Genomic DNA, 19,985 nt, shown 5'->3' on the forward strand with positions numbered 1-19,985 from the left:
TATACAGTGCATTTGAAAGACTCGGTCTGGATGCTCTCATTGGTTTGAACTCCTTGTTCCTTCAGGTTCTGGCCAGTGAGATGCCTGCAGCCTTGGGAGATATTTGATTGGGCAAGACCCCTGTCCATCACGGTAACAAGTAACTTTAAGCTTTTCTTTATAGGTAGAGTGATTTACAGTACAGTGGGTTTGAGTTAACTGATGTCAACCAAACTTAAATGTGCTTACCTGTGAGGAAAGGGCAAAAAGGACTTTAATAAGTAAATACTACTATTTATTTCTAACCCAATTCTATTCACTATCATCCTAGAAGGAACAGAGTGCTAGAAATAATGTAAGCAAACTGAAGATTAAGGGCAGTGTCCTGGTTTAGGGCAAATTTGGGAGAAAACCTCTGAAGGGGGTTCCTCTAGAAAGCGGATTCAAGTGGCCCCTCCCCCAACTGGTTTGGGAAAAGATTTCCTTGGAGAAAAGTGGAAAAAACCTGTTCATTTAACAGGCAAATAATTCACCAGCAAAAAAAAAAAAAAAAAGAAAAAAAAAAGGAACACTATTAAACAATAAAATCTCTTACCAATCTGAAGAGATGATAAACTCAGAAAGTCCTTCTCGTGGGTTGCAGCTCAGCTCACCCAGTCTGTTATCAGTCCCTCTGGTGCTGGAAATGCCATGGACTAGGCCCGGCCCAGTGGGCCACAGGTGTGAGCTCCCTGTGCTCTTCTGGGTTTTCAGTCCAGAGCAGGTTTAAACAGTTCCAAGAAAAAGAAAAAACACAGTCCAGGGAATTTCTCTGCCTCAGCTAGCTAAAAACTAACTAAAAAGCAAAGGAGAGCTCTCTCTCGCTGTCCATGCTGCAGACAACACAGTCCAGGGGAAGGATGTAGGGAAGAAAGTGCAGTTTCTGATAACAAACTCTGCACTTCTTCTTTCCCCCCCTTCACTCTTGGAACCATTCTTAAAGGTGCAAAACTTATTTCTGGGTTAAACAGATGAATGGGGATACAAGCATCATAAAGTCACCCCAGGACAGGGCAGTCTAACATCACAACCCTATTAATGCAACATAGAGGGGTAGAAATTTACTACAGTTCTGCTTTTCATATAAATGTATGTGTAGCAGATTTTTGTACCAGTGTATCACTTTTTAATCTTTTGTCCACAAGGAATGTTTCCCTGTTCATGTAATGTTTTCTGACAGTGTTATATACATAATACACTTTATCTCTGTAGCTAGTTAGTAGAAACCAGGAGCCACAACCCAAAAAGCAAGAATAGAATGACACCATAAATCTGACCAAACAAGGAGGTAACACAGTAACAAGCTGGTAATAAAGCCAAATATTGCAGCCTGAATTGCTGCTAGTAAAGTCCAAGGTAAAGAACCAAAAAAGGCTTTTGCATAATATCTATAGATGTTTAATTCAGCCGTGTGGTGAGATGTTCTCCTCTCAGACACACACTCCTCCCAAGGTCCCCCTCTCTCCCCCAGGGGCCTCCTGGCTGACCCTGGTCTCCGGGCAGTATAAAGGTGAGGCCCAATCGGGGAAAAGGGAGGGAGAGCCTCAGGAACACCTATGTTCAGGCATAGGAACAGGGAAAGGAGCCAATGAGGTGTAACTTAGGAGAAGCTCCTCCAGGGCCTCCACAACTCCCCATTTTTTATATTATTAAGAAAGCTTTTCTGAAGGATCAACTCAATTAACATAAAATGACAAAAACAATCAAAAGTGTCTATAAGACAATTTTCAAAATGCAAACAATTCTGAGTCTCCAATGTCCAAACAGATTTTCTGGAGTGTCTTAGAACTGGCAAGAGGGATGTGGGGTTTTCTTAGCACGGTTTTTCAGGAAACTGAGTCAGGAGATTTCTTCAGCAGGGGCTGTTTGTCTGTCTCCTGTGGTGAAGTGGTTGGCTGTGATAGACTCTGCACAAGGTAGTGTAGGTGGTGGTGTGCCTGTTGGAAACTCCAAATAGAAATCATTACTTTAAGAAAAAGATGGTTACTTTAGGGAAACTTTCCTTTCTTTCCTTCCTAATCACGCTCACTCTGGTATTATAAAGGAACTCTGGGGAAAGGGATTAGTGGTGGTAGACCATGGGAAAAGAGAAAGGGTGGTAGGAATTTGTGGGAACATAAAAAAGGGGTAATAGGACAATGGAATGGAAAAGGGGAAAGTGGGAGGGGGGCAGGAAAGCCACAGGAATCGGGAAAGGGTATTAGAAGAAATGGGACTTATCAGACTGAAAGGTTCTTTCATTATCAACATGGGCTTTTGGATGCAGGACAGCTTGCCAGTGTTCTGTGCTCTTCTTGCTTTTAGGCTGTTGCTGAGGCTTGATGGCTGTTGGGTTTGGGTTCTATTTCTTTGGTAGGTGTGTGGAGGACTTCTGTGATGTGGATAATATTTTTCAGGTTTGTAGTCTGGTGCATGTTTACTACCTTGCACTGGAACTTCACCAGGTCCTGTCACATCGGCTGCTTGGGGGCATTTTCTTCCTTGTATTCTATTAAATTCCACAATTTCTCCATCTCCTAGACTGCAGAGGTATTTCCTGGGATTATATTTTTTTATAGCAGTCTGATGAGCAAACACATCTTTTTTGTTATCATGCCGGGTTATGAAACCGTATTTGTTTTTTAAAATGAACCATTTTACTGTCCCCAAAACATTCATGGCAAGGATTTTTTTACCTTTGCCAGTGGGTTTGTGTTGGTGTTTCTGGATGCATTGCTGGTGCTGGTGCGCTGCCGTGCGAAGTTGGTTCTGCTTCTGGCGCTGGCGGCCGTGCTTAGGCTTGGTCCCCTCTCGGGGGGTCTGTCTCAGCTGGTGCCTGTGGGCACTGCCAGTGCGGGGCTCTCAGAGCAGCAACGGTGGGCAGGGGGCAGCGGTTTTGCTGCCAGGACTGTGGTTCTGAGCCATCCCTCAGTGGGGCTGTCCACCTGACCCACGACAGCGGTGCCCCAGGTCCACCAGTTTTGCTCGCCTGCCCTCGGCCCTCATGCAGCAGGTTGCCACGGGGTGGGCTGGACAGCGCATATCAGCTGGCTCGCTCTGGCCTTGCTGACTGCCAGCGTGGTGGCTGTGGGTTTTCCACGGGGGGAAGGGGGGGGCCGTTGAGGGGGACAGAGCGGTGGCAGCCCTGTGCGAGGGGATACGGCTCTTGCCACCCCCACCACGTCTTGCGGTGCTATGGCAACCAAGGTAAACACGTCCGTCAGAGAAGGTGTGGGGAGCAGAGGGTGGAAGGGGAGACCCTGCAGCCCTTGCCATGTGGTCTCCACCATCTTGGGCAGCAGGAGTACAGACAGGAGAACTTGGGAGAGTCTTACCTTGCAACAGGGGAGGGGGTGCAGGGGCACAAAGAGGGGAACATGGAGGAGGGGTTTTCAGCTGGTGTTCATCTTCAAGACTGAGAACACATTTCATCATCATACTAAATAATAGACGGAATTCTGTGTTAGTTTTTGACCTTTTCCAAAATATTTCCAAGAATTCATCGGTGTAATATATGTTAGAAATAATTCATGCTATCAAAGAATGTCTTTTATCAAGATTGTGAAACCCAAACGAGTCTCTGACCACAAGCAGCCCGAGAGGTGGATGTCTATTCAAACTCCAAAATTCCTGGAGTCGGCCAGATAACAATTGGCACTTTAGCCCAAGAATAGACGCACCCGACGCGATAATCACCGGTATCTCAAGTCATCGGAAACTGCCTAAGAGCGATCATCGCCCTGTGGATAACATCAATCAAGATAGCCAAAGTTGTCAGGAAGATACATGTGAATACATGACTTCCCGGGATTCGATCAACGCTGGCTATCAACCAGGAGACGGCCTTTGTCCAGCTCTGCACAGTGAAAGAACCAGCTATGAATGTGAAGAGTTACAAAAGAAACTGGGACTCCTTCGCCTCGGGCACAATAAACTGTATAAATCTCGTCGCTAGAAGTGACTCCTTTGAACTTGTGGGGATTCGATGTGATAGGGGTCAGATCCAGGTTCACCCAGTGCCCATCCCGGGCTCAACACTGTCTCTTTGGCTGTGGTGGTTTTGAGGACCGTATTTTGGTTGCGCAAAAAGATAAATAAATCTTTAAGCATTTTTTTTATAATTTGGCTTTTCGATTGATCATTCATAACAATTCTGGTGACCCTGACGTGATTTGAATTTTGGGTTCGGAGACCCCTTTCCAGTCAGAAGGCGCCCCACTGATTTCAGCGGTCTGATGGGATTGGGAGTTCGCAAAACCAGTCAAACACTGAACTGAAGCCAGAACCACAGCCAAAGAGGGATAATAACGGGCCCAGCTCTTGGAAACTCAGAACGATCCGAAGAGGGATCTCTGAGGCTGTGGTGCTTTTTTTTCTTTTTCACTCAGAAAATCAGCGTGCTCAAAGAATCCACATGGGAAAGGAACCGTGAGTACTGCATGGTTGAGTGGAGTGTGATCAAGCATGTGTGTGAGACGTGATTCTATCATGAAGTGAGTGTGGACCCCACAATTGCAGTTCCACTCTCCCGCAAGGGATGTGGTCGGTCAAGGGGGAAGTGAGCACTTTTTCTTATCACACGTGAGACCTGGGACTTGTAGGGAGTTCAGGGAATTGATCACGATTGGGTCGGGAAGGGGAAAAGACGTTCCCAGAATATTTCGGTAGCCGGTCTGCCTTCTGATCCGGAGAATCAGGTAAGAGAGCTCGAAACCAGTCAAAAGACCCACGGAACAGTTCTCCGCGTGGCTGAATAGACTGGTGGCGTTTCGCAAACTTAGGAAATCGATATCAGACAGAGACTTGGGACTCGTGTCGAGCATCCCAGCCGAAGGAGCCAAGGTGAGAAAATTGGCGAATGGGTTTTTTGGGAAAATGGAGTTGGGAAAATGGAGTTGAGAAAAAGTAAGTTCCAGAAAAAGCCCCAAGAAAAACCTCACCAAGATCCTGGGACGGTTCTGCCTGAAATCCCCAGGGAAAGCCCATTGGGATGGATGTTAGAACACTGGGATGACAGCCCCAGGAGAGTGGGAAAGTCCAAGGAAAAGATGATACAGTTTTGCATGGAAAAGTGGGGGGGGGGGAAGGAGATAGCGAAATACGTGGTTTGGCCAGTGTTCAGCACTTTCGAGATGCGGACGTGTGAATCCCTGTACGACCACGTAGTTGATCACCGCCCACAGGACTTCGAGGAAATTGAATATGCCGAGATGTGGAAATACTCTTGTTCGGGGTTATACCCAATCAGAGCTCTCAGACGCTCAGCAAACCGGGGCAAGGAGTGGGAACCACTGGACAACCTTGCACCTCCCTACCTTGTCCCTCCACCCCAGCCCACACCAGCCCAGGTACCTCTGGTTCCCGCATTGCCTCCCGAGGCATCGATCCTGCAGGGACAGGCTTCGGCATCACCGCTCCCACTGGAGCTGACCACGGTGCCTTCTCTTCCACGTGGGCAGGCAACAGCGCCTCTGCTCCCATGCAAGCAGCCCCAGCCACCGACCCTCCCCAAGACCGAGGAAAAACAGGTATTTTTCCCAAAGAAAGCCAGCTCTCCTCTGGCTTATCAAACGAGGCAGAGAATGAGGAGGGCAACCACTGGAGACATTGATGATGAGGAGGAAAAGCCCGGTCTCTCCCCTTTACAGGAAGTACCAACGGCTCCGGGAATTATCGGCTTCGTACATGCACCGATCGACACCGGGGACGTGAGGGCTTTCAAGAAAGAAATGGGCAAATTGATGGATGATCCTTTGGGGGTGGCAGAAAGACTAGATAAATTTCTAGGAACCAGCACCTACACATACGAGGATCTCAATGCGATCCTGAGGTCACTGTTCAACAATGAGGAGAGAGAAATGATCAGACAAGCCACGATCAGGGACTGGGAAAACAGGAATCCCCAGGGGGAGTGGGGAGATCAGAGGTGGCCAAACCAAAAGCTGTCCTGGAGCGCCCAGACGGAGGAAGGGAGACAGAAAATGATAAATTTGAGAAATGTGATAATACAAGGTATCGGGGAGGTGGTGCCGAAAGGACAAAATATGAGTAAAGTACTCAGGGAATGTCGGGGAAAGAACGAACCCCCCACGGAATGGATGGAAAGGCTCCGAAAGAGCCTGAGAATGTATTCCAGGACGGACCCCGACTCTCCAATTGGGGTGGTTTTGCTGAAAACTCAGTTCATGGCAAAATCATGGATCAAACGATATTTCAGGAAGATTAGGGGTGTCAGGGGCTTTTCAGTTTGGGGTCCGAAGCACCTAGGGAGCCCTTGATAAAATTGAGAGTGGGACCCCACAGGCAGGAAATTTGGTTTTTAGTAGATTCCGGGGCAGAACTGACCACAGTGCAGCAGTTACCGTGAGGGTGTTCTCTGAGCGATGATACAATGATGGTAATTGGAGCAAAGGGGGAACTTTTTAAGGTTCCGATTATAAAGGATGTTGAAATAGAGACAGAAACTAAAAAGTGTATCGGAAATATGTTATCAATAAAAGATGCAGACTTTAACTTGCTGGGACGGGACTTGTTGGTGGCATTGGAAATCGGTTTATCAGTGAAAGATTCCCAGCTCAAGGTGAGGTTGTATGAAATCAGCAAGATTCCCAGCTCAAGGTGAGGTTGTATGAAATCAGCACCCAGGACGAAGAGAAAATTAATCCAAAGGTTTGGTATGTCCAAGGGGAGGCTGGGAGGCTGGACATCGAGCCAATCCACATTGAAATTGAAAGGCCAGGGGACCCATTTGGGTCAAACTCCCCATCTCCATGGAAGGGTGGAAGGGACTGAAACCAGTGATTGGCGAATTGATAAGGAAAGGAACGCGGGAGCCGTGCATGTCCTGGCACAACACCCCAATTTTGGCAGTGAGAAAGATGGACAGTAGCTACAGGCTAGTGCAGGATTTAAGGGCTGTGAATCAAAGGACTAGGACACTGTTCCCCATGGTCTCGAATCCTTACACCCTGCTGAATAACATCTCTCCCAAGGACACGTGGTACAGTGTGATTGATTTGAAGGATGCTTTTTGGACCTGTCCTTTAGCAGAGGACAGCAGAGATTACTTTGCGTTTCAGTGGGAGGACCCAGAAACAAACAGAAAGCAGCAGCTCAGATGGACATCGTTGCCTCAGGGCTTCGTTGATTCCCCAAACCTTTTCAGGCAAGCACTCAAACAGGTGCTGAGTCACTTTGTACCAACGGAGGGAACAAAATTTCTACAATATGTAGATGACTTGTTGATTTCAGGTCCAAGGGAGGAGGTTGTGAGGACAAGTACCATTGAACTTTTGAACTTTTTAGGGGAAAAAGAATTGAAGGTGTCAAAGTCAAAGTTGCAATTCACAGAGCCCGAGGTCAGATATTTGGGACATTGGTTAACCAGAGGGAAAAAGAAGTTGGATCCTGAAAGGGTGGCAGGGATTATTGCCTTACCACCCCCACGGACAAAAAGAGAAGTTAGGCAACTTCTAGGGTTATTGGGGTATTGCCAGCAGTGGATTGAGGGACACAGCAAGAAGGTGAAATTTTTGTATGAAAAACTCACTACGGACAGAATGAAATGGACAGAAAAGGACGAGGATGAATTCAGGAGAGTCGAGGAAGCGCTCACAGCAGCACCAGTGCTGAGTCTCCCGATGTGAGATGGCCATTCCAGTTGTTCGTGGATGTGAGCAACCATACGGCATATGGTGTGCTGACACAGGACTGGGCAGAGGTCAGGAAACTGGTGGGTTACTTTTCTAGGCTTTTGGACCCTGTTAGCAGGGGCTGGCCCACGTGCTTGCAAGCGATTGTAGCTGTGGCATTGTTGGTGGAGGAAGCCAAGAAAGTAACTTTCGGAGCACCTTTGGTAGTATTTGCACCACACAATGTGCGGGGCATACTACAACAGAAAGCAGATAAATGACTCACTGCTGCTAGATTGCTGAAGTATGAAGCCATTTTGATTCATTCACAGGATTTGGAATTCCAGACAATAACTGCGCAAAACTCGGCTCAGTTCTTGTTTGGGGAAGCTTCGGAGGAACTCGTTCACGATTGCATGGAAGCGGTCGAATTGCAGATAAAGATTAGGGAAGATTTGGAAGAAGAGGAATTAGATGAAGGGGAAAAATGGTTTGTAGATGGCTCAAACAGGGTGATTGACAGGAAAAGGAAGTCAGGATATGCAGTCGTGGACGGGCAAACAGGGAAAGTGATAGAAGCAGGCTCCCTGAACGCGCGTTGGTCAGCACAGGCTTGCAAACTGTATGCAGTTCTGAGAGCCTTGAAAGGACTGAAGGGAAAGAAGGGAACAATTTTTACACACTCTAGGTATGCCTTTGGGGTGGTTCACACCTTTGGGAAAATTTGGGAAGAAAGGGGGCTGATCAACACATGCGGACAGGGACTGATGCACGGGGAATTGATCCGGCAAATTCTGGAAGCGATAAGGGAGACGGAAGAAATTTCAGTTGTCCATGTGAAGGGACATCAGGCAGGGATGCAATTCCGGAACCGGGGAAACAACTTGGCAGACCAGGAGGCCAAGACCGCGGCACTGATGATGGTAAGTACCCCGGAGATCGAAGGGATCGAGGCCCCAGATGACCCTCCTCAGCCCTCCCCAAAGGAGATTGAAAGTTATGAGAAAATTGGGGGGAAACTGGAAGAAGGTAAGTGGAAACTACCGGATGGGAGAGAACTAGTCTCTAAAGGTTTTACCAGGAGAATTTTGAGGAGACTGCACCAGTGAACACACTGGGGAGCTCAGGCCCTGGCTGAACAGTTTTTGAAATTTTTCAGGTGCAGAGGAATTTAGAATTGGCCAAACGACAGGTACAAGGATGCCTGATCTGTCAGAAAATTAACAAAACCAAGGCCAGACAAGCGATCCTGGGGAGCTGCCCCATTGCGTACCGACCTTTGGAGAGAATTCAAGTTGATTTTACTGAATTGCCTAAAGTGGGAAGGTTCAAATTTGTGCTTGTAATAGTAGATAAATTGACCCATTGGGTGGAAGCTTTCCCCAGTCCAAGGGCAACGGCTCAGACTGTGTCCAGGAAATTGCTGGAAGAAATTGTGCCCCGATATGGGGTGGTGAACTACATTGACTCGGATCAAGGGACTCATTTTCCTAGAAAATTATTAAGCAGATGGCAGAGGCACTAGGCATTCGGTGGGAATACCACACCCCGTGGCATCCCCAGAGCTCGGGACAGGTTGAAAGGATGATTCAGACCTTGAAAGCGCAGTTGTCTGAATTAATTTTAGAAACCTGGATGTCCTGGCTGAAATCCCTCTCTCTGGCCTTGCTTAATATCAGGACGATGCCTCATCAAGAGACGGGGCTCTCACCCTTTGGGATGCTATATGGGATGCCATACAAGCACGGGATGCCGGTGGGACACCTCAGATGGAATGACAGCCAGATTCAACCATATTTGGTAGCGATAAACAGAAATTTACAGGAACTGAGAAAACGGGATACTATCTCAGAGCGCCCCTCTGGGATTTGCTATCCACAAAATTCAACCGGGTGACAGAGTGTTTGTGAAAGTTTGGAAGGAGGTACTCCTCTCTCCTCACTGGGAAGGTCTCTTTCTTGTGCTCCTGACAACAGACACGGCCATTCGGATGGTGGAAAAATGTTGGACACACACGTCCAGAGTGAAGAAGGTCAAACACCAGGAGGAAGCACCCGAGTGGAAGGTCACTTCTTCCCCAGGCGACCTGAAAATCAAACTCCAACGTCCTCACAAATGACCGATGGTGGGTGAACGGATAGGTTGTATACTGTCAGATTGTGTATGCTATCTGTTTGTACACTTTAAGTGTGAATATTGTCAGGGAATTTTTGTTATACATTGCAGAAGGGGGCAGAGGCCAAAGGGATTGTGCACTCAGTGTCTGGAAGAGGAGCTTGAACTGACTCACTGTTTTCTAGCCCTAGCCACAAATTTAGGAATAATTGAATTAGATTCACAAGAGTGGTTCCACATTTTCCAGAATGGGGTGCATGGAAAACTCAAATCTAAAGCAGAGATTTTGGATTTGGAGAGTCGGAAATCAATCAAAGTACCGGGCAGCTCAGATGCTGTCAAGATCTCACGGTGGGGCGCCTTTAAGAGGAGGTGTGTGGCAAGGTCCGAGAATGTATTCCCTGAAGAATACTCCTTCTGCCGCGAAGATGGTCTTCCTCGCCACTGGTGGCACCCCAGGGGGCGGAGGCAAAGGCAGAGGAGTACGCCTGGTGGGAATCCTGCTTGGCCTGAGCCTAGCCATGTGCGGGACACTGAGTCTGCACATTGAGACCCCGATCCATGACGGAAATGAGAGTTCCGCAGATGGGTGCAGTAAATGCGCTCAGATAGTCCCAGTCAAGCAAAGGGACAGGGGAACCTCAGCAAACCAAGCCCCAGAGGAGTGCATCAGGGAGTCTGGCAGGTACTGTATGATAAACGGCACTCAGGTCAAATTATGCAGATCAGGCAAAGAGATCTTGTGTATAGATCCGAATGTGGGGATGCGGAACGGGCAGTCAGACAAGCACCAACATCAAATACGGAAAAGGAATGTAGAACTAATGTCAATCCCCATTTGCAATCAATGTAATCAGACAATGTGGGTTGGGGGAAAGACAGAGTCAATTTTTGTAGCATATCACCAGGTGAATCCATTGTGTTATGACAATTCAAGACTGGGGATGTGTGATGAATGGGAAAATGTACTGGGTGGGAAGAAATATGAAATTTGACAACAAATTCACCCTAAGCAGAGAGTCGATCATATTGGACTTAGCACAGGCAAACAATGATAGGGTCTGCCTGCAATATGATAGGGCTGTCTGTTTTGGGAGAAACAAAGATGGAACAGATCCTGAGGGAAAGATGAGGGAAATTACTCAGGAGCTGAAAAAAAGGGAGTCAGAAGTTAGGAAGAAAAGAGTGGAACAATAAAGATTGAAAACTCTGGGAGAGAAGTATGAACTGCTCGAGAAACAATACGCTGATGGGGAACTACCTTCCCCAGACCAGAACTTATTCATTGATTTAATGCAGGAAATTGCCACAGAATTGGTATTGTCAAATTGTTGGATTTGTGGGGGGCTGAAATCAGCAGAGAAATGGCCTTGGAAAGGTGAAGGCTGGGCTCCGGAACAGCTTTTGAAATGGGACAACCCAAGGGTCTCAAAATTGGCACAGAGACCTGAGGGATGAGTGTTGGAGCAAAGGGTGATTGGAACAATCTGCATCAGTCGAGAGGGGAAAGAATATACCGAAATGGTGGGATACACTCAATGCATAACTACTCTGACAGTAAATTCAAACAGCAAGGGCAAAGTCTGGAAACCAGAACCTCCTACAGGGTACTGGAGTCAGAAAAACGAAACAAATTGTGAATGGAAGAGACAAATAGGACTTTGCTAGGTCAATAGTCCTGGAGCCAATCCTTTCCAATCCTTGGCGTGTCTGAAAAAATATTGGGGAGACCCAGGGAAAACTAACATCAGATGGAAAGCCCCAGATGGAATTTATTGGATCTGTGGAAAGAAAGCATACAGTGAGTTACCCCCAAGGTGGAAAGGATCATGCACTTTGGGCATGATCCAGCCAATCTTCTTCACTCTCCCCCGAACAAAAAGTAACGTACTAGCAGCTCCTCTGTATGAGACCCTGAGGAGGGTGCGAAGAAGCCTGAAGAAAATGATACCTGTCATAAGTGGCAGGCAAACTTAGGGGGAGGAGGAGTGGCCAGCAGCAAGAATAATTTATTATTATGGGCTGGCCACATGGGCTCAGGACGGAAGCTATGGATATAGGACTCCAATTTATCTACTGAACCGGCTGATCAGGTTGCAGGCAGTGGTGGAAATTGTGTCAAATCATACTTCAGAGGCCCTGGATTTACTAAGTCGACAGCACACCCAGGTATGAGCGTTTGTGTACCAGAATCGAATAGCTTTAGACTATTTGCTTGCCGAAGAAGGGGGAGTGTGTGGAAAATTCAATGAATCAGAATGTTATATCGAAATTGATGATTATGGGGAAACCATAAGAGGATTGGCAGCCGAAATTTAAAAAGTGGCCCATGTCCCAGTTCAAAAATGGAATTCGATCTTACAATCATCCTGGTGGGACAGATTATTTGATGGGGCCTGGTGGAACAAAAAATATTCTTTGTGCTGTGTTCAGTAGCAGGAATCCTATTTCTCCCATGTCTAATTCCTTGTTTTATTTGACTGATCCGTTCCATGGTACAGGGTATGCAGATAGCTATAGTACCCGTGGACCTGCAGTTGGCTTCTGGAAACAACACATCCAAGATCATGAGCCTGGGAGAGAGGAAATGTGCAAGCAATGCTGCTGAAGTCTTGGCAAAATTTGAAAAATGGGTCAAAATGAATGAGAACAATTATATTGGTTTTCAGGGAATCCCACAAGGAGAACATGGAATAAGAATTTAATAAAGTTTTCTCTTTGTAGGAGACCCTTAAAGGTGGAGGGTAGAAGTAGGAAATAAATTGATATTAGTAATTTTGGGATGTAGAGGGAGCATGAATTAATGTGGTGATATTAAAGGAGAGGGATCGTAATATATGTTAGAAATAATTCATGCTATCAAAGAATGTATTTTATCAAGATTGCGAAACCCAAACGAGTCTCTGACCACAAGCAGCCCGAGAGGCGGATGTCTATTCAAACTCCAAAATTCCTGGAGTCGGCCAGAGAACAATCGGCACTTTAGCCCAAGAATAGACACACCCAATGCGATGATCACCGGTATCTCAAGTCATCGGAAACCGCCTAAGAGTGATCATCGCCCTGTGGATAACATCAATCAAGATAGCCAAAGTCATCAGGAAGATACATTTGAATACATGACTTCCCGGGATTCGATCAATGCTGGCTATCAATCAGGAGACGGCCTTTGTCCAGCTCTGCACAGTGAAAGAACCTGTGGGGGCCTGAATATATGTATTGTTATAACAGCAATAAGAATACAACAACTGAAATGTAGTGAGAGTCCTATGTATTAGATAAGTGGGTCCTAGTTACTCCAAATGAGCTACAGCTGCGAAGTCCTTTGTTGGGCAGCAGCTGTAGCTTGTGAAGGTAACTGGAATAAAAAGGGGTGGGTCGAGAGCCCAGGAGGAGCCCCTGAGAAGCTATGAAGGACTGTGCTACAGAGAAGAACAGCTTGGTAGAAAACCAGCGAAACAACAGTATGGGTGGGACTTGAGAAATATGAAATAATAACAAGATAACAACAAGAACCAACTATGAATGTGAAGAGTTACAAAAGAAATTGGGACTCCTTCGCCTCGAGCACAATAAACTGTATAAAACCTTGTTGCTAGAAGTGACTCTCGTGAATTTGTGGGGATTCGATGTGATAGAGGTCAGATCCAGGTTCACCCAGCGCTGATCCCGGGCTCGACACTGTCTCTTTGGCTGTGGTGGTTTTGAGGACCGTATTTTGGTTGCGCAAAAAGATAAATCTTTTAGCATTTTTTTATAATTTGGCTTTTCGATTGACCATTTATAACAATCGGTTAGGAGTAAGTTACGGGATATATAAGGAAAATGCTTAAATAACCACTGTACAAAATACTTCCACTTCTCCTCTGAAAAGCAACACTTTTCTTGAAGAAAAGACTTTTTAAGGTAGAGGTAAACTTCTTGTTGTGCGTGGGTGAGTGTTGTCTCCATCTTAGCCCAGTCTCTTCCCAACACCCGAGAGTACAAGGAGGAAGGAACTAAAATTTCAATCTCACCACACTGGGGTAAGAAAATTCTCGGGGTGGTCTAGTGCATATGTTTTTCAGGAGAAGAGGTCTCAGACTAATCCGGAGGCCCCACATTCAGGGCACCATTTGTTGCAGCCTGAATTGCTGCTAGTAAAGTTCAAGGTAAAGAAGCAAAAAAGGCTTTTGCATAATATCCATAGATGTTTAATTCAGCCACGTGGTGAGAAGTTCTCCTCTCAGGCACACACTTTCCCCAGGGGCCCCTGGGGCTGACCTTGGTCTCTGGGCAGTACAAAGGTGAGGCCCAATCAGGGAAAAGGGAGGGAGTGGCTCAGGAGCACCTATGTTCCAGCATAGGAACAGGGGAAGGAGCCAATGGGGTGTAACTTAGGAGAAGCCGCTCCGGGGCCTCCACAGCCAGAGAAGAATTTTACTTGAACTTTGTGATAACCTTTAATCATTGACATAGTAAAATATCTTCCCATTGGCTATTGAAGCCCCTTACTCACAGATGCCTCTTCCCCATAGAGCACAGGCAGTAAAATACTTCTGTACTGTATCTTTAAATGGAGACAAAGCCAATGGCTATAGCTTTAGATTGTGGGTATAGGGGAAATGTTAATTTTTCACTGTTTGTAGTGTATAAAAGTGGGTAGCTGGCATACTGAGGGTGTGCTGGCTTTGTGAATTCACCACCTAACATCATTCTTTTGCAAACCTCCTCACTGGCAGAGCCTGAGACAAGAAAAAAGTCCTTGACTTAGAATAAACACAACTTAGCATAAAACTAAAACATTGGTGTGTTATCAACACCATTCTCATTCTGAATCCAAAGCACAACACTGTAACAGCTACTGAGAAGAAATTAATTCCATCCCAGCTGAAACCAGGACACCTGCATACCCCCCCAGTTAGGGTTATGAGTCAGCACAAGAGTTTGCAAAAGCTGATACATTCCTTCAAGATTCTTTTGGTATGAAACAACAGATCCTTTCCAATTCAATAAATCCTCAGTAGCAAAAGGAACATGTACATAGACAGGTGTCCTTTCTATTCCTACAGCCTGTCTTAAGGGGCCTGTATAATTGGACACTCCCCTCTTTATATACCAGATATAGGGCTAAAATCCTCACTTCCCCTTTCTGCCCTCTTGTCCTGGGTTGACTATATGATGCTTTTATCCCCAGTCGTCTCATTCTGTTTATGTTGAATAATAAGTTTTGTACCTTTAAGAGTGTTCCAGAGAGTGAAGGGGGGGAGAGAAGAAGCGCGCAGTTTGTTTTCAGACACTGCACTCCACTCCTCCACATTCCTGCTCCTGGACTGTGTTGTCTGTGGATGAACAGACAGCAGCACAGAGCTCTCCTTTGCTTTTAGTTAGTTTAGCTAGCTGAGGCAGAGAAGTTCCCTGGACTGATTTTTTTTTTCCTTTTTCTTTGGACCTCTTGAAACTGCTCTGGACTGAACACCCAGGAGAGCACCGGCAGCTGCACCTGTGGCCCACCGGGCCAGGCCTGGCCTGTGACAATTCCAGCACCAGAGGGACTGATCAGAGACTGAGTGAGCTGAGCTTCAACCCGGGGTTTTCTCAGTTTGTCATCTCTTTTAGAGCGGCAAGGGGTCTCATTGTTTGATATTGTTTTGGTTTTATTGTTTAATAAACAGGTTTTTTCCACCTGTCTCCAAGGAGGTATTTTTTCCCTCCCGGACCAGTGGGGGGGAGGGGCTGATTGGATCTGCTTTTCCCACCGGAGCTCCTTTGGGGGATTCTTCCCCAAATTTGCTCTAAACCTGGACAAATACACCTCTTTTGTTCCCTTAGGAAGGAGGTGGCACACTCTAGGGGCCATTCAGAGGAGCTGTCTGTACCAAAAATTTCACATCTTCTTCTTCTCCATCCTCCCCACAACATACAATCCCTTTTCTCCTTCTTGATACATAGCATTAACATATCTCCTCCCAATTTGCCTTTTGTCTGACTATTTGAATCTCTGCAATTTCTTAAAGCATCAACATAAAAAGCCTCATCCCATTTACCAGGTCAGTGACTAAACAACATCAACTGTAAGATAATATTAAACTGCATCAACACGTTTTCCCTATCCTCCAATTTATAAGGTGGCCATTGCTGAAAACAGTATCTCATAATTTTATATTTCATCATTGAATCTCCCCAAGCTTATTCCAATTTTTCAAAATACAACCCAGAGGGCTACAGGGGGGAATTGTGGACTTGCTCAATACCACATTTAATAATATTTAAGTTACCCATTTCCTTTACCCTTAGGTCCAGACCTCCAATTGTTACACCACTCTGACCCCACTGATAGATTAAGGCCCACTGCTGTGTTCTCATGTGGCTTATAAACTGACGCCTATAAACTTATACCTTTTGATTTTTCCCCCCCTCTTTGGAAGAAATGAAATATACCAGTCCAAGAACTCACCCCCCTTTTACCCTTGCTCAAATACATCTGAAGTGTTACACCTTGGATTCTCCTACCGCCTCAACTCTGGAGAGGATTTGGTGGAGTCCCTGATCAACAGGTCAGTGTGCACTGGCATCCTGTCTGATCTGATTCTCCATTGCCTTAAGATTTAGGTGGAATTTGGTTGACTGGAAAAAAAGAAAGACCTGATCATTTCCTGCATTAGTCCCGCATTTCATGCAATAGCCAAACATCCATATAAGTCAGCATTGCCATTGAATGAAGCCATTAGATTTCTCTTGCCCTGTTTTCACACTTGCACACCATCTTCTTTGTACTGGGCTAAAAATCCATAAAACACCATAATGCTGCTAGGTTTAACACCTTCAGTTGCTGCTGGTGGTTTGTCTTTTAGCCTGGATCAGTTCCTTGAGGTACAAAAGAGGAAATGGTGCAGGGATAGAAAGAAGTGGGGATGTGGGCAGTGGGGTGTCATGGAGGGGTATATATGCTTGTTTAAAGCATATGAAACTTCAGCCATAGACACAATTCTGCTGATGGTCAGCAACAGGTCTCTTTGGAACCAGCTGGAGGAAGGTCAGATGAAAACATAGGAAGAAACCAAGTAAAGAACACAAGACGAGGAAGCTAAGTTGTTCAGCATTTGAGTATACCAATGAAAAAAACTTACTGTATTCTCTTTTTTTCTTCCATGAAGGAAGCAATGGCTTTGTCAAAAATAGTAAGGAATAATAAACAAGGGAGGAGGGAAAAAAAGGGAAATTCTAAACTATTGGAATATGATTCCCAATATTACCAGTTAGATTGTGCCTGGGCCAGCCTGACCCTTGCTGCTGGGCCAAAGGCGGCAACTGTGGTGTATCACCCCAGAGATACCTTTAGCTTGCTGGTGATTGCAGCTGGGCAGCTGAACAAGTCCAGGCTTGATAGGAACTCCATTTACCTCAGGAGGAAAGCTTCAGGCGAATGGTGAGGAGGAAAAGGAGATGGATTCTGCTGGAGGGTTATATCCAGAGTTTTATTCCATGGTCACACAGGTCTGAATCTTGGCAACAGCTCCAACAGAATGATGACTGCATGGTCTGATTACCTTTTTAAGCTCCCGGGGGAGGGAAGGGGCAGGTCAGCTACCAACCAGGTGAGAGGGGCAGGGTCTCAGCGGAGGATGACACCTAGACAGGCCAATGATCTCTGGGTATAGGGGCATCTTTTGAACTTGACCAACCACACGACGCCTTGCTGGAATGTTAAAACTGATTGACAGCCCAGCAGGGGGCGAGGGGGGAAGGGGAAGGGGGGTATTGGCACACCTGGGGAAGGGACCCGGAAGTTTAAGACAGGCTATTACTACACACCGCAACACTAAACTGTTTGGAACAGTGGAAAAGAATAAGTGTTTATAGAAAGCCTGATACAGCTGCAAAAGATGCTTTAAAAGGAAAATCATATTGATATATTTATATTGATGTGGTACGGTGACCTTTACTGGCCAATAGGTGCCCACCAAGCTGTTCTATCATTCCTCCTCTATCAACAAAACATACAGAAAATACAATAGAAAAGCTCATGAGTTGAAATAAGGACACTGTAGTCACTCACCAATTACCATCATGGAGAAAACAGACTCAACTTGGGGAAATTAATTTAATTTATTGCTAATTAATAACAGAGTAGGACAATGAGAAATAAAAACAAATCTTAAAACACCTTCAAAGAATCATAAAATATCCTGCATTGGAAGGGACCCACAAGGATCATTGAGTTCAACACCTGGCCCTGCACAGGACCATCTCCAAGAATCCCACCACATGCCTGAGAGCATTGTCCAAACACTCCTTGAAGTCTGTCAGGTTTGGTGCTGTGATCACTTTCCTGGGGAGCCTGTTTGAGTGCCCAACCACCCCCTGGGAGAAGAATCTTTTCCTCATATAAAGCTATTAGAGTGCTAGATATATCTGTTTTATAGTGGGGTAACCAAAACTGCCCCCAGGACTCAATGTGAGACCACACTAATGCAAGAGTGGGACAGTCACCTCTCCTGACTGGCTGGTGATGCTTGGCCTGATGTCCCTCAGGACACAGTTGGCCCTCCTGGCTGCCAGGGCACTGCTGACTCATATTTAACTTTCTGTCCACCTGAACCCCCAGGTCCCTTTCCACAGTGCTGCTTTCCAGCCACTTGTTCCCCAGTCTGTTCACACATCCGGGGTTGTCCCATTCCAGGTGAAGAATCTAGCACTTGTCTTTCTTAAACTTCATACAGTTTGCATATAATGCCATTCCACCTGCCTTTTCTGCCCTGCGTATCTCCCCTGAGAAGCCTGTAACCATCTGCCATGGCACTCCAATCACAGGACTCAACCCACCAGGTTTCACTTATGCCAATGATGTAAAATCTCTGGGACTGAGCCAAAGCTTTGAGCTCACTGAATTGGTTCCTCATGCTGTATGCAATAGTGTAGAAACATTTCAGGTGTGGGTTGTTGTAGCCAACACCTTGTGAAGCAGATTGAGGGAGCCCATTAGTGCTTGTTTCCTCAAGTTTTGACACACTCTCCCATCCCTTATCACTGCCAAACCTGGTATTCTCCTCTCCCCCTTCCAAGCTAGTTTAAAGTTCTGTCAAAGAGCCTTCCTACTCCTGTGCTAGAATCCCTTTTCCCCTCTGAGAAAGAGGCATCCCATCAGGTGTCAGTAAAACAGGTGTTTAGTAGATCATCCCATGGTCAAAAAACATCAAATTTTTCTAATGACACCAACCATAAAGCCACATGTTGATCTGATGGATCTGCTGTCTCCTTTTAATATTATTCCTTGATACTGGAAGAATTGAGTAAAACACTACCCATGCTCCTGATCATTTAACCAATTGTCCCAAGGCCCTGAAATCCCTTTTTATTGCCCTCAGACTTCTCTTTGTAATTTCATCACTACCAACTTGAAGAACCAATAATGGGTAATAATCAGAGAATCTTACTAGACTGGAAAGTTTTCCAGTCATGTCCCTTACCCCAGTACATGTGAGACAGCAGACATCCCTGTGAGTTGGGTCTGCTCTGCATATTAGGTCATCCATTCCCCTTAGAAGGAAGTCTTCTTCTCCAACTACCCTTCTTTTCTTAACAGAGGAGGTTGTGATACAGGGAGTTGATTGTGCTGCCTTAGGTAGTCCCTCTATCCCAAAAGGACCTTTGCCCACCACATCAGTTGTCTGGCCTTCTAGTTTCAGAGCATCCTACCTGTTGTAGAAGGTACCAGTGCTACTTGTCATCATCGAGTTTTCAGGAGGAGGAACCTTCCTCCTAAAATGGGCTTCCAGCCTTCATCTTTAACAGACCCTTGACTAACTACTTGACAGGGTTCCAAGTCCACCTGCATCTCCACTACAATGGAGTTTCAAGACTCCTGAGACTATAGCATCTCTGAGAATAACCTATCAATCCCTCACTTTCTTTAATAACATGTAGCACATTCACTTCCTCCCGTATTTCCTTCACCTGGTGTCCGGTTTTCGGCTGTTTGGATGGCCTGGAAAGGCCCGGGGTGGCCTTGGGGCAGCCCGCGTATCAAAGAACGAGAAGAGGCTTCAGTTCTTCTTTCGGTCTCTGTGTTTATTAATTGTTTATCTAAAAGATTTTCTTTCGGCCCGACAGAGGTCTGCTCAGCAGCCAGCCATGAGCACACTCCCCTCCCCTCCGGACGGTCACCTATCTTTATACCCAAAGTTGCGTATACAATATTTATCATTTTTCCCCAATACCTTTCACCCTTATTGCCCGGTGCACTTTTAGTAATGACCAATC

The 19,985-nt window shown here is 46.0% G+C and overlaps 1 protein-coding gene across 8 annotated transcripts in view; it reads left to right on the forward strand.

The window, feature by feature from the left end:
- LOC141726826 (uncharacterized) overlaps positions 1–17,453 on the forward strand; it is a 29,568-nt gene extending 12,115 nt beyond the window's left edge. For 2 of the 8 annotated variants that reach the window (XR_012577796.1, XR_012577794.1), the window contains exons 2-4: positions 66–132; positions 9,605–9,753; positions 12,245–15,176. Coding sequence is in view for 2 of the 8 variants with exons in the window: in XM_074531904.1 (XP_074388005.1) it covers positions 4,887–6,275 (1,389 nt within the window). In the remaining 6 variants the exon portion in view is untranslated. The other 6 variants (XR_012577798.1, XR_012577797.1, XM_074531904.1 and 3 more) reach the window with 4 other exon arrangements.
- The last annotated feature ends 2,532 nt before the right edge of the window (positions 17,454–19,985 follow it).

This window comes from Zonotrichia albicollis, chromosome W, assembly GCF_047830755.1.
Source record: "Zonotrichia albicollis isolate bZonAlb1 chromosome W, bZonAlb1.hap1, whole genome shotgun sequence".
Lineage (NCBI taxonomy): Eukaryota > Metazoa > Chordata > Aves > Passeriformes > Passerellidae > Zonotrichia > Zonotrichia albicollis.